The 10,971-nt window shown below is 51.0% G+C and overlaps 4 protein-coding genes across 4 annotated transcripts; 3 read left to right on the top strand and 1 right to left on the bottom strand.

The window, feature by feature from the left end:
• Positions 1-330: 330 nt before the first annotated feature.
• Positions 331-2,158, bottom strand: BJX67DRAFT_201513 (serine/threonine-protein phosphatase). The gene is made up of 3 exons (XM_071025470.1): positions 2,024-2,158; positions 719-1,964; positions 331-649 (listed from the first exon to the last, which is right to left on the bottom strand). The coding sequence occupies exons 1-3, from the start codon at positions 2,038-2,040 to the stop codon at positions 647-649; spliced, it is 1,266 nt and encodes a 421-aa protein (XP_070883672.1). The 5' UTR covers positions 2,041-2,158; the 3' UTR covers positions 331-646.
• A 324-nt stretch (positions 2,159-2,482) lies between these two features.
• BJX67DRAFT_360581 (uncharacterized protein) lies at positions 2,483-3,425 on the top strand. Its single transcript, XM_071029786.1, has one exon. The coding sequence runs from the start codon at positions 2,740-2,742 to the stop codon at positions 3,181-3,183; it is 444 nt and encodes a 147-aa protein (XP_070883671.1). The 5' UTR covers positions 2,483-2,739; the 3' UTR covers positions 3,184-3,425.
• An 88-nt stretch (positions 3,426-3,513) lies between these two features.
• Positions 3,514-5,195, top strand: alg3 (dolichyl-P-Man:Man(5)GlcNAc(2)-PP-dolichol alpha-1,3-mannosyltransferase). The gene is made up of 4 exons (XM_071025468.1): positions 3,514-3,705; positions 3,774-4,297; positions 4,350-4,942; positions 4,998-5,195. Exons 1-4 carry the CDS (start codon positions 3,585-3,587, stop codon positions 5,158-5,160), a joined length of 1,401 nt encoding a protein of 466 aa, XP_070883670.1. The 5' UTR covers positions 3,514-3,584; the 3' UTR covers positions 5,161-5,195.
• A 1,582-nt stretch (positions 5,196-6,777) lies between these two features.
• On the top strand, positions 6,778-10,522 carry pkcA (protein kinase c). Its single transcript, XM_071025469.1, has 7 exons — positions 6,778-7,356; positions 7,447-7,713; positions 7,770-8,330; positions 8,389-8,784; positions 8,855-9,247; positions 9,322-9,886; positions 9,943-10,522. Exons 1-7 carry the CDS (start codon positions 6,951-6,953, stop codon positions 10,397-10,399), a joined length of 3,045 nt encoding a protein of 1,014 aa, XP_070883669.1. The 5' UTR covers positions 6,778-6,950; the 3' UTR covers positions 10,400-10,522.
• The last annotated feature ends 449 nt before the right edge of the window (positions 10,523-10,971 follow it).

Below are 10,971 nucleotides of genomic sequence, written 5' to 3'. Positions count from 1 at the left end.
ACTAGCAAAGAAATTTATTCAGGCTGATATACGTATACAGAGACATACACACATTATTAGCACCTCTGTATACAAGTGTAGCTGGACCCCTATGCTTAGCCATAAAACACACGCGCAAGCCACCACTGCGGCCCGAGACTATAACTAACACCATCGTAAGACCTTGCACCAATACCTATATCCCTACCTAATAGAACGGACATCCCCAATTAGGCACGATAGGTCTTGACCGGAGTTCTAATCTAGATTGGCTGACAACCTTTCAACAAATAACCTACTGGACTTACTTTTATGTATACTCGTGACGTACCCTAGTAAACGGAAGGAAAATAAAACGGTCTCCGACGCCGCGAGACACTCTCATCTCAATTCATTCCTTGAAGAAACAAGCTAAGTAGAGGAGAAAAAAAAAAAAAAAAACCGGACTCGATATCTAATGTTGTCATCAATTCAATTCAAATCGCCGCTGGAGAGAATGAGGATTCAGAGCAGGAGAGAGAAGATGCTGTAATTGGGGTGATACGGAGAAAGAGGCGGGATAGAGGAAGGGCCGGAAGGGCTGCCAGAGGAGGACGGGAAGACAGGAGATAAGACGCCTGCACCGGTATATAAAATGGAGAAGAAGTGGGAGGTGAAGGTAGTGGTATCACTGGGAATGGCAAAGGTTAGCGTGGGCAATTTCCAGGGTCAAACAGTGTATGAGCGGGGCACTTCTCACCAAGAAATAATCAGCGACGGGCTTCTTCGCGGGCATACCCCTTGTATCCTGCGCGGCGGCTTCAAAGACTCTGTACCTCCTCCCGGGGCTGCGCAAGGGCGGTTTATCCACAGCGCTGCTAAGAATACCGTTGCTCCGGCCGTAATCGCCATTACTCCTCGTCACTGTGCCTCCATTGCTAGCGTCCTCGCCAAGTTCCAGGATGGCAGCCACGTTTCCGCACCGATAACAGTAGTTGGGGGCCGACCAGACGGTGACGATCCCGCCGTCAAACATCTCTTTGTAGCCCTCCATGACCAGTTGATGAGCACGGGCGATTAGGGATAGATCATTCTTGTAGTTGAATTGTTTTACGATGTCGGCGCCGAACAGGAACCCCGCACCGCGCGGACTAAGGCCCCAGCCGTCGATCTCGTCGGGGTCTGACCAGAGAAGGTCGCACATGGCGCCTTCATGGGGGACTTCTTGTTTTCTGTCGATGAGGCGGATTTTGTCCACCGTGTCGATGAGCGGAGAGAGACCACCGTGGACGCAGAGCACTGCCCCTGTCCGGCTACCATAGCTTCCTGCCCCGCTGCCGGATGCGCCTGTTCCGGGAGCACCAGTTCGCAGTGGCACCTGATCCCTTGTGGGTGATACCGATCCATTGTCTAGAGAGGTTCTTTGCCTCGGCCTGTAAGTGCTCATTGTAACATCCCCCTTGGAATTCAACACCTCCGTCTCGAGTTCATTGTCATCGTTTGTTGATAAGGCGGTATCATTGTAAACTGGTCCTGTCGGCTCCAGCTCCGCACTAGCTCCGAGGACTAGGGCTCCCAGCGCGAGGTAATCAAAGACCTCACAACAATACCTCCAGACATTGGCGCTTCCATATTTGCGAATACACTCATCGTAAAATCCGTAGACTGTCGTAATCTGCCGAGATTCATGATTGCCGCGAATCAGCGTAATGCGATCGGGGTAGCGGACTTTTAAGCAGAGAAGGAGAAGGAACGATTCCAAAGAATAAAAGCCACGATCAACGAAGTCCCCCATGAAGAGGTAGTTTGTGTCCGGAACATCCCCGCCAACACGGAAGAGTTCCATCAGATCGTGGAATTGGCCATGAATATCCCCACATACTGTCACGGGTGCGTCTACGCAAACCACGTTCCCTTCTTCTATAAGCAACTCGCGCGCTTTGTAGCAGAGTTCGCGGACTTGGGATTCGGGGATTAAACGACATGCGCGGAGTTGGGCGATCGCCCTGAAGGAAACGCAGGTTAGCTCAAGCTGGTCGTATGACGGATATGGCTTGGATGATACCTATCGAGATCGCTCATATTGACCCTTTGCGCAGGGAAAAGCTAATTTCACGGAGTACGACGATGACCGAGTCAGAGGGTAGCAAGGAAGGCCTTCGAAGGGTCAGGGCTTAAGCTCTCGAAGTTGAAGCTAGCGGGGAGGTTGGACTCCGGACAGGAAGAGAATGCTCCACTACGAGTGTGGTGGCAGAACGGTCATTTTCTTCTCGCTCGATAGACTCCTCGGAGCAAATGGAGGTTTCTGAAAAATAAAAGATGGGGTACCTTCGAATGAGGCGCCGCAGATTCTCTGATCAGCAGAGTGGATGTGCTCGCGCCTCAGGATTTCAGGCAGAGAGTCGCGTCTTGCTGGGCGGAAGGAACACCGGCCAATCATCCATTGTTCAGATAAGATTAGATCTGATCGCCAAGACCAAGCCGAGTTCTCCTCGTCAGCGCCTTCTTCGACTGCGGCTTCATCCGTCAAGATCCTGGGCGCCTCACATCTGCATTGCAACCGAGCCAGCCATGCCTCTCTTGGGGATAGTTTAATCAGCCTGTCTCTTTCATACCTAAGGTTGTCTCTTGTTTGGTTGTACGTGCTTCCCCTAATTGAACCTTATGCCATTGTCGTGACTGATTGATTGTACCATGCAGAGCTCCGGCCCTCCAATGCCGGCTTAACCATTCGAATCCCATATTCGCGATTTTCAATTGCATAATTCTGGCAGTACGGCGATGCCGCCGCACCTCCATCCGCGGTCGCGGTCGACAACCGGCCTTTTCGCCGGGACCTTACTTGCATCCCTTGTGGTCGTCGGTATCCCTCACGTCTTTCCTTGCCCCGCTCCGCGTCGCACATTTGCCGATTCAGAAATGGTTATGACGCCCGATGGGCAACAAGTCCAGAGAATACGAAGGAGGAGGCGGAAAGATGTCGAGCCAGCGGCACAAAACGACAATACCCCCTCTCGAACACCATTGGCGACTGAGGAGGAGGTATCCACATTTATACAGCTAGAAGAGGAGGCCGAATTGTTATCCAAACCCGGAAGAGAGTGCCCGGTGCCCAAGCCGACTGGCGTCATTGGGGAATTGCTGGGTTTCTCGAAACAATCCGTTGTACGAGCGCCCGAGAAAGAGAGCCGGCAACCCGGTGTTGACAAACAACGGGGTCAATAAACCGAACTACGATTGAGATGGTACGATGAATCAAAGAAACACGGCTAAAGCCGTGGATCCTCTCTTTGGGCTTCCCATGCCTTGACAACTGGCACTGGCACCCAATGAAGAGAGCGAAATCAGCAATATACCCATGTACATATACAACCACCTGGCTATTATCTGTTTTAAATGGATACTCCAGGACTTATATAGACCATATCTGTAACAGCTACAATCTTCTTTTGACGTGATGGCCTGGGCCTGTCTCGCTGTGCCCAAGGCAAAAATCTTTGTTCCAGATTGGCCGCTAATCCGAAAAAGGGAGAGCTATTACTGGTCCACGGTCCCGACGTCCTCGGCATGAGGCCACGTCCCCAGTAAGTATTGTTGCGACGGAACATCGCTCGGCAGCATCAACAATGGGGTTGACGCCACTTGTGAGCGATCTCTGCTCGAATCCGAAGCATACGCGATGGGTTGTGCCCCTCCTCAGCGTGGGAGATGCCTTCCTCTGCGTTTTCATTATCTGGAAAGTCCCTTGTAAGCTGGCAACCTCATTCTCGCTTCCTGAAGAGCTTGAGTAGCAAGCTAATACTTCACCTGTACAGACACCGAAATCGACTGGACAACGTATATGCAACAGATACAACTATACCTCTCAGGAGAGCGCGATTACACCCTAATTAAAGGCTCCACGGGCCCCCTTGTTTACCCCGCCGCGCATGTCTACAGCTATACACTTCTCCATCACCTAACCGACGAAGGACGGGATATCGCCTTCGGGCAGGTTATCTTTGCATTCCTTTACCTTATAACTCTGACAGTTGTGATGGCTTGCTACCGGAGGGCTCGAGCTCCGCCATATCTATTTCCTCTTCTCGTTCTCTCGAAGCGGTTGCATAGCGTGTATATGCTGCGGCTGTTCAATGATGGCCTCGCGGCGCTGGCGATGTGGGTTTCTATTTGGCTCTTTATGAACCGCAAGTGGACTATGGCAGTTATTGCGTGGTCGCTCGGGGTGGGTATTAAGATGACTTTGATTCTCCTTGGGCCGGCGGTGATAGTGCTCCTTGCGCTGAGCCTGAGCTTTTGGCCGTGCATCGAATTGGCGATTCTGACTCTGCTTATTCAGGTATGCTTTTCCCAATTCACGAAGCCCACCGAACCGGACTGATAAGTGCTAGGTTATTCTTGCGTTACCATTTCTGCCAACAAATGCTACGGGATATTTCAACTGCGCTTTCGAATTCAGAAGGGAATTTTTGTTTAAGTGGACGGTGAACTGGAGATTTATACCCGAGGGATTATTTCTCTCCACAAGGTTCTGGCGTGCTTTGCTAGCCTTTCATGTCGTCATACTTTTCGTGTTTGGGATCACAAGCTTCCTGAAGCCGACCGGGACCAACCTGCCTCAATTCGTTGGCCGGATCTTGACAGGACGACATCGCGGTGTACAGCTTCATCATTCCTTCATAATAACCGTACTCTTGACATCACTAGCGATAGGCTTGCTATGCGCAAGGTCGCTTCATTACCAGTTTTTCGCCTATCTTTCTTGGGCGACTCCTTTCCTCCTCTGGAAGGCAGGTTATCACCCATTCATCATATATGTGCTCTGGGGATTGCAAGAGTATGCTTGGAACATCTATCCTAGCACCAACTTGAGCTCATCCATAGTTGTTCTCTCCCTTTGCGCCCAGGTGCTTGGAGTTCTTGTGAACAGGGACCAGGCATTCCCTGTTTTGTCTCCAGAGCTGAAAGCAAAAGAACATATCCAATGAGTACCCCCGCCCCGACAATTTGATTGGTCTTTTCCCAGTGACGTCTCAAACTGGCCCCCGTGCAGTGCAGGGTTACGTCGAATACACTCGAGCTCAAGTTGAAGGTTTCACTCATCAGCGAAGGCTTATACGGCTCTTCAATATTCGTCGTCTTCGGAGGAAGTGGGCATCTTTCCCGCATTGGACTCGCATTCGTCGTCGGATATCGAGATAGCCGGTTTCGCAAATTCTTTGGGCCTTCTTGTGGTGTTAGAGAGCGGTTGCCGACCTCAGAGAATGGGAACTCACCAATAAGAAGTTTTGCGCCATGCCTTCTCATCCCGAACGATATTCACGATCTCTCCGCGAAGCTTATTATCCCGACCCTCGAGAGCATTGGCATCAACAACCACAAAGGAGCCCCGCTTCATCCAGATGGTGGACCGAAACTTAGACGGCAATTCTACCAAGGCTGTTTCTTTCGAGGGTAATTCGACCGAGTAGATGTTGTTTCCTGTGGCCCTGATCACTCGGGCAATCTCCTGCCCTGGTAGGAGCTCATCAGGAGGGAACAGGGTTTCCTCTGCCGTTGCAAGTACTTTGCGTCTTGGGGGCGGCATTGCAGGGCGCTGGACGTCGGCTAATGAAGAAAAGTCCGACTTTCAGCAAGTCGTATCTTGAGGTGGCTCTGTCCTGAGTGGGTTGGAGCACTTGCCTTGTCCACAACAACTCGCTTTTCTGGGCATCGCTTTCCCTCACGCTCTCGAGATATTTTTGATCACGTGTGGACTAGTCCGAATACGGTCGTCGGCCCTGCGGCCCTCCCCACCAATTTCTATCAAAGCGCGATCTTGTCAACCGGAATGAGCGCTTTACTTGAAGAATTGACCCTTTTTATGGGAGCGGTAAATTCCAGCAGATACTCTAGTGAATATTTTCAATGTTTATAGGACAGATTTCCATGGATGGATATGACTGCCTGGTGGTGGTTAAAACGCACTTAATGAGCATAGATTCATTGAGCACAGCCGCACACGACCCTTGGATGTCGTTCCAAATTCCCAGGAATCCAAACAAAACAGTAAGGGGCAAGCGACGCCGGACCGCACCCATCCATAGATGCCACTGTGGTTATCTGGGACAATTAAGAATGGTCCGTGAAGGTTTGGCTACTTCTTTCCCGTGGAAGCATTCACGGGCGCTGTCAAGGATGCTGGAGGCCCAATGCGGAGTTTATCAACTCTATCATCGCTGGAGGTTGACTCTGGAGATCCCTGCCGAGAGAACAAATACTGTACTGTACATGACGAATTCTTTCTGCATGAAGTGTAGCCGTTAAGAATTCAGCCCCGGGATGTATTGCTTCCATGTCTGGCCTAATCGTCGGGAAGTCACGTCGCTCCTGTCTCGCTCGCCACTCGTGGAGCACGCTGGAAAGATCCTGGGAGCCGAGTCTTACATACGCCCACGGGTCCATCCATTCACCCTCCATACCTTTGTGGTGGGCGGAAGTTTGGATTCTCCCCGAACCAGTGTCGCTCTCTCTGCCTTGCCCTCCGGCTTCTTCCTCTTCCTCCCACTCCCAAGGTTGCCCTCTCGCACAGCCCCTTCCGATCAATTCGGGAGTCTGTGAATATTTCATCGCTCCTTCTTCGAGAAGCCAGCCTGAATTCGTCATCGACTCATGGGGTTGTCTCACATGTGTCCAGGATTGAAAGACCTGACTTGAGGGCGATCGAGCGTTATTTTGAGTCCCCCTCTTCTGCCCTGGAACTGTCAACAAAAGCCCCGCGAACAGCTTCTTCTCTCCCTGTCCTTCAACTCCCCACTCCCCTCTCCAAATCCCGCCCAGTCTGCCTTGTGCCTACCTGGCTGACCTCATATTACCTGACCTTCTCGCTTCTCCGTCTTTATTTTCCGCCTTTTTTGTTGTTCTCCTCCTCCCTCTCGCTACCCCTCTCCCGTCGATCGGCTCGCTACACCGTTCTTGAGTTCGTTCCCCAGGCCGGACAGACCCCCTTCACAATGGACGGAGACGAGCTTATCGCCTCGGTCTACCGCAAGATCGAGCGGGAAAAGGCCCTTATCGCCGCTGCGACAAATATGCGACAGTCGACCGATAATCCCTTAGTACAGCAGAGGGTCGACGCGAACATCCGGGATGGTCGGAAGAATATCGCCTATCTGGAGGAGAAGATGAAGGAGCTCCAACTGCGTCAAATGGAGAAAGAGAGCGGTTCACCTACCGACAAACGCCTGCCACCGAACCCTGATGACGGGCCTGCTCCTCCTCCGAAAAATTATGGCTCAGGCTATGGGGATTCTGCTCAACACCCACAACCTGGAGGCGGCTCCATGCCGCCAGGCGCTCCATTTAAAGACCGACCTTCTGCGCCTGTCCCCAAGGCTCGTCCTAATTATACAAAACTCGGTGAGTTCAAGGCCGACTGCCACGCGGGCGTGAAACATTTACCTATCTCTCATTCAAACATCCATACTGACGGTATATAAAATCGCACAGATTTGATAAAATATGATACACAATATCTCGGCCCGAAAATTCAGCTCATGTTATCACAGCTCGAGTTCAAGCTGAGCGTAGAAAAGCAGTATAAGGCTGGTATTGAGAAAATGGTTCGCCTTTACCAAGACGAAGGCGATAGGAAAAGCCGTGCAGATGCTGAGGGCCGACGCATAGAGAGTAATCAAAAAATCCAACTTCTGAAACAGGCTCTCAAAAGATATGAAGATCTACATGTTGATATTGAGTCGTCGGATGGTGGTGATGGTACATTACCCAGTATCTCCTTTGCTGGATATCCAAGCTAATATGTATACCTACAGACGAGAGTCTAAGCACTCCGAACTTACGCAAGCCTCTGACCGGTCTTCTGACAATGCGAATTCAAGCCGTCCAGGATGTTGATCATGCCGCTAGCTCAAGATTCTCTAGAGGTCCAGAGACGTTCGTCATCGTCAAAGTCGAGGATGCCCTAAAGGCTAGGACGAGAGCGACCAGGTCCGATAGGTGGCAGGATGAGACCTTTAATCTCGACATCGACAAGGCAAACGAAGTTGAGCTTACCGTGTATGACAAGGCTGGTGACCGACCCACACCTATTGGTATGCTCTGGTTGCGCATTTCCGACATCGCTGAAGAAATGCGCCGGAAGAAAATTGAAACCGAGATCAATGCTTCGGGTTGGGTTTCTGCAGACAAGATGGAGCGTGGAGGTGGCCCGGGCCGCTTGGATCCTACTGGTCCCATCGGTGCCTTTCAGGGCACTGGAGGATATGGCCGTCCCGCGGTGCAGACCCAGGCGGGTCCTGGCGGTGGCAGCGTGATGATTGAGTCATGGTTTGCCTTGGAGCCAGTGGGCAGGATTTATATATCGATGAGCTTTGGTAATTTACTTTCTGCGCGCGTGCGTCGTGGTCTGTGCTAACGAAGCTTTTTTTCTAGCCAAGCAAATGAAGGACCGACGACCATTTGACATTGGTCTGAACCGTCAAGGTGCGGTCCGACAGAGGAAAGAGGAAGTTCATGAGAAGCAAGGCCACAAATTCGTCACACAGCAGTTCTATAATATTATGCGCTGTGCTCTTTGCGGCGATTTCTTGAAGTACGCTGCTGGCATGCAATGCGCTGATTGCAAATATTTGTGCCACCGCAAGTGCTACCCGAAAGTCGTCACGAAGTGTATCAGCAAAGCAAACTACGAGACAGACCCCGACGAGGAAAAGATCAATCATCGCATTCCACATCGATTCGAAGAGTTCACCAATATCTCCGCTAACTGGTGTTGCCATTGCGGGTACCTACTGCCTTTTGGACGGAAAAATGCAAAGCGCTGCACGGGTATGCACCTTCTAAAACACTTTTCTGCGCTCGTTCGGAGTAAGCTAACCGAGACCTCCACTGTCTCAAGAATGCGGCCTTACGTGCCATTCCAACTGTACACACCTGGTGCCAGATTTCTGTGGCATGTCTATGGAAGCGGCAAACCAGATTCTTGAGACTATCATTCGGGCCAAGCACCACAACAAATCCCCATCCGTCAGCTCTGGCCTGAGTGGGAAAACGCTTCGACCCGCAGGAGCACCCCAAGATACCGCCCATCCCCTCCCGAAACCTGTGGAAAGTCCGTATGGAGCTCAACGACCGCCGTCCGCCGATGCTGTGAGCGCCGCCACTACATCCTTTGCAACCCCGCAGTCGCCTACGTCTCAGCGTCAGCCTCTCCCTCCGCGAACCTCCTCGTCAAGTCCTGCCGCCACTGCCGCCGCCGTTGCAACAGGGCTACGTCCTCAGCAAACCCCTGGTAAGTCGAGATGTTATGCTTTCAGATTCATTTTCTTGGAGTCGAGCGGATCTTAATTCTTGGGAAACAACTAGATGGAAGCCGGCCTGTTCAACCCCCGGCTCATGCCCATTATGACCCTGCTGCATACGCATCCTATCAGCAACAGGGTGCTATGCAGCCAAGTTATCAAACAGGCCCAGCAGTGCAGAAGATTAATGCACCATCACCTTACGGTATGCATCCACCGCCACAGCAGCAGCAGCAGCCCATGCAGGTCATGCAGCAACAAGTCGCGGCGAAGGAAGAAATTCCGCAGCAACCGAAGGTCAGGATTGGTCTCGATCATTTCAATTTCCTTGCCGTCCTTGGAAAAGGTAACTTCGGCAAGGTCATGTTGGCAGAGACCAAATCTACCAGGAAATTGTATGCCATCAAGGTGCTAAAGAAGGAGTTTATCATCGAAAATGATGAGGTTGAGAGCACAAAATCGGAGAAGCGGGTCTTCTTGATCGCCAATAAAGAGCGTCACCCTTTCCTTCTCAACCTACATGCCTGTTTCCAAACTGAAACTCGTGTGTACTTCGTCATGGAATATATCAGTGGTGGTGATCTCATGCTGCATATTCAGCGAGGTCAGTTTGGTCTCAAGAGAGCACAGTATGTTTCGCTATGCCACAGTGCCTACTTCAAGGTATAGCTGACGCAAATCCCAGATTTTATGCCTCCGAAGTCTTGCTGGCTCTCAAATACTTTCACGAAAACGGCGTCATTTATCGTGATCTAAAACTTGATAACATTCTGCTAACCTTAGATGGCCATATTAAAATCGCTGATTATGGTCTCTGCAAAGAAAACATGTGGTACGGATCTACTACAAGCACCTTCTGTGGTACGCCAGAGTTTATGGCTCCTGAGGTATTACCCTTCCCTATTTATAGCCTGCTCTCTGGTACCATTTTTAACACTTGTGACAGATTCTTCTGGACAAGAAATACGGGCGAGCGGTTGATTGGTGGGCCTTTGGAGTGCTTATCTACCAGATGCTTCTGCAGCAATCTCCGTTCCGTGGTGAAGATGAGGACGAGATTTACGATGCTATTCTTGCAGACGAGCCGCTCTATCCAATCCACATGCCACGAGACTCCGTGTCTATCCTCCAGAAACTGTTAACACGCGAGCCCGAACTCAGACTTGGGTCTGGACCCACTGATGCGCAAGAGGTTATGTCTCATGCTTTCTTCCGAAATGTCAACTGGGAAGACATCTACCATAAGCGGGTTCCCCCACCATTTATGCCCAGCATCAGCAGCCCGACGGATACAAGCAACTTTGACCAGGAGTTCACCAGTGTCACTCCTGTTCTAACTCCGGTACAATCAGGTATGGCGGGCCCTAATACTTGGTTCACAACCAGTACTAACAATATTGCTTGTAGTTCTCTCCCAGGCGATGCAGGAAGAGTTCCGTGGCTTCTCTTACACAGCGGACTTCGCCTAATTCGAACTTCCCCGCCATTGTGACGTTGTTGTTTGGATTTATGCCATCTTCCTGCGTCTTTGGCTCGACGGTTGCCTTCAGCACTTTTGCACTGGAACCATAGTTATTGCACATACATACCCATAAGAGTTTGGACAGCTGGTGTGTGGGGGACTTTTGGGGCGCAAATTGAGGAAAGTTGGGGTAATGGGCTTTCCTGTCATTCTACACATGTCTATGCCTGCTTGCGGTGAATTGCTGAATTG

Source organism: Aspergillus lucknowensis, assembly GCF_044049455.1.
Source record: "Aspergillus lucknowensis strain CBS 449.75 chromosome Unknown BJX67scaffold_38, whole genome shotgun sequence".
Classification (NCBI taxonomy): domain Eukaryota; kingdom Fungi; phylum Ascomycota; class Eurotiomycetes; order Eurotiales; family Aspergillaceae; genus Aspergillus; species Aspergillus lucknowensis.
Note: the sequence above shows the minus strand (reverse complement) of the source record. Positions and strands in the feature narration are given on the sequence as shown.

Bases quoted from the DNA above. Each gene is read 5' to 3' on its own strand.
- BJX67DRAFT_360581 (XM_071029786.1), top strand. From the start codon at position 2,740: ATGCCGCCGCACCTCCATCCGCGGTCGCGGTCGACAACCGGCCTTTTC.
- alg3 (XM_071025468.1), top strand. From the start codon at position 3,585: ATGGGGTTGACGCCACTTGTGAGCGATCTCTGCTCGAATCCGAAGCAT. The intron at 3,706-3,773 runs GTAAGCTGGCAA...TCACCTGTACAG, and splicing joins CATTATCTGGAAAGTCCCTT to ACACCGAAATCGACTGGACA. The intron at 4,298-4,349 runs GTATGCTTTTCC...GATAAGTGCTAG, and splicing joins TTCTGACTCTGCTTATTCAG to GTTATTCTTGCGTTACCATT.
- pkcA (XM_071025469.1), top strand. From the start codon at position 6,951: ATGGACGGAGACGAGCTTATCGCCTCGGTCTACCGCAAGATCGAGCGG. The intron at 7,357-7,446 runs GTGAGTTCAAGG...AAAATCGCACAG, and splicing joins TCCTAATTATACAAAACTCG to ATTTGATAAAATATGATACA. The intron at 8,785-8,854 runs GTATGCACCTTC...CACTGTCTCAAG, and splicing joins AAATGCAAAGCGCTGCACGG to AATGCGGCCTTACGTGCCAT.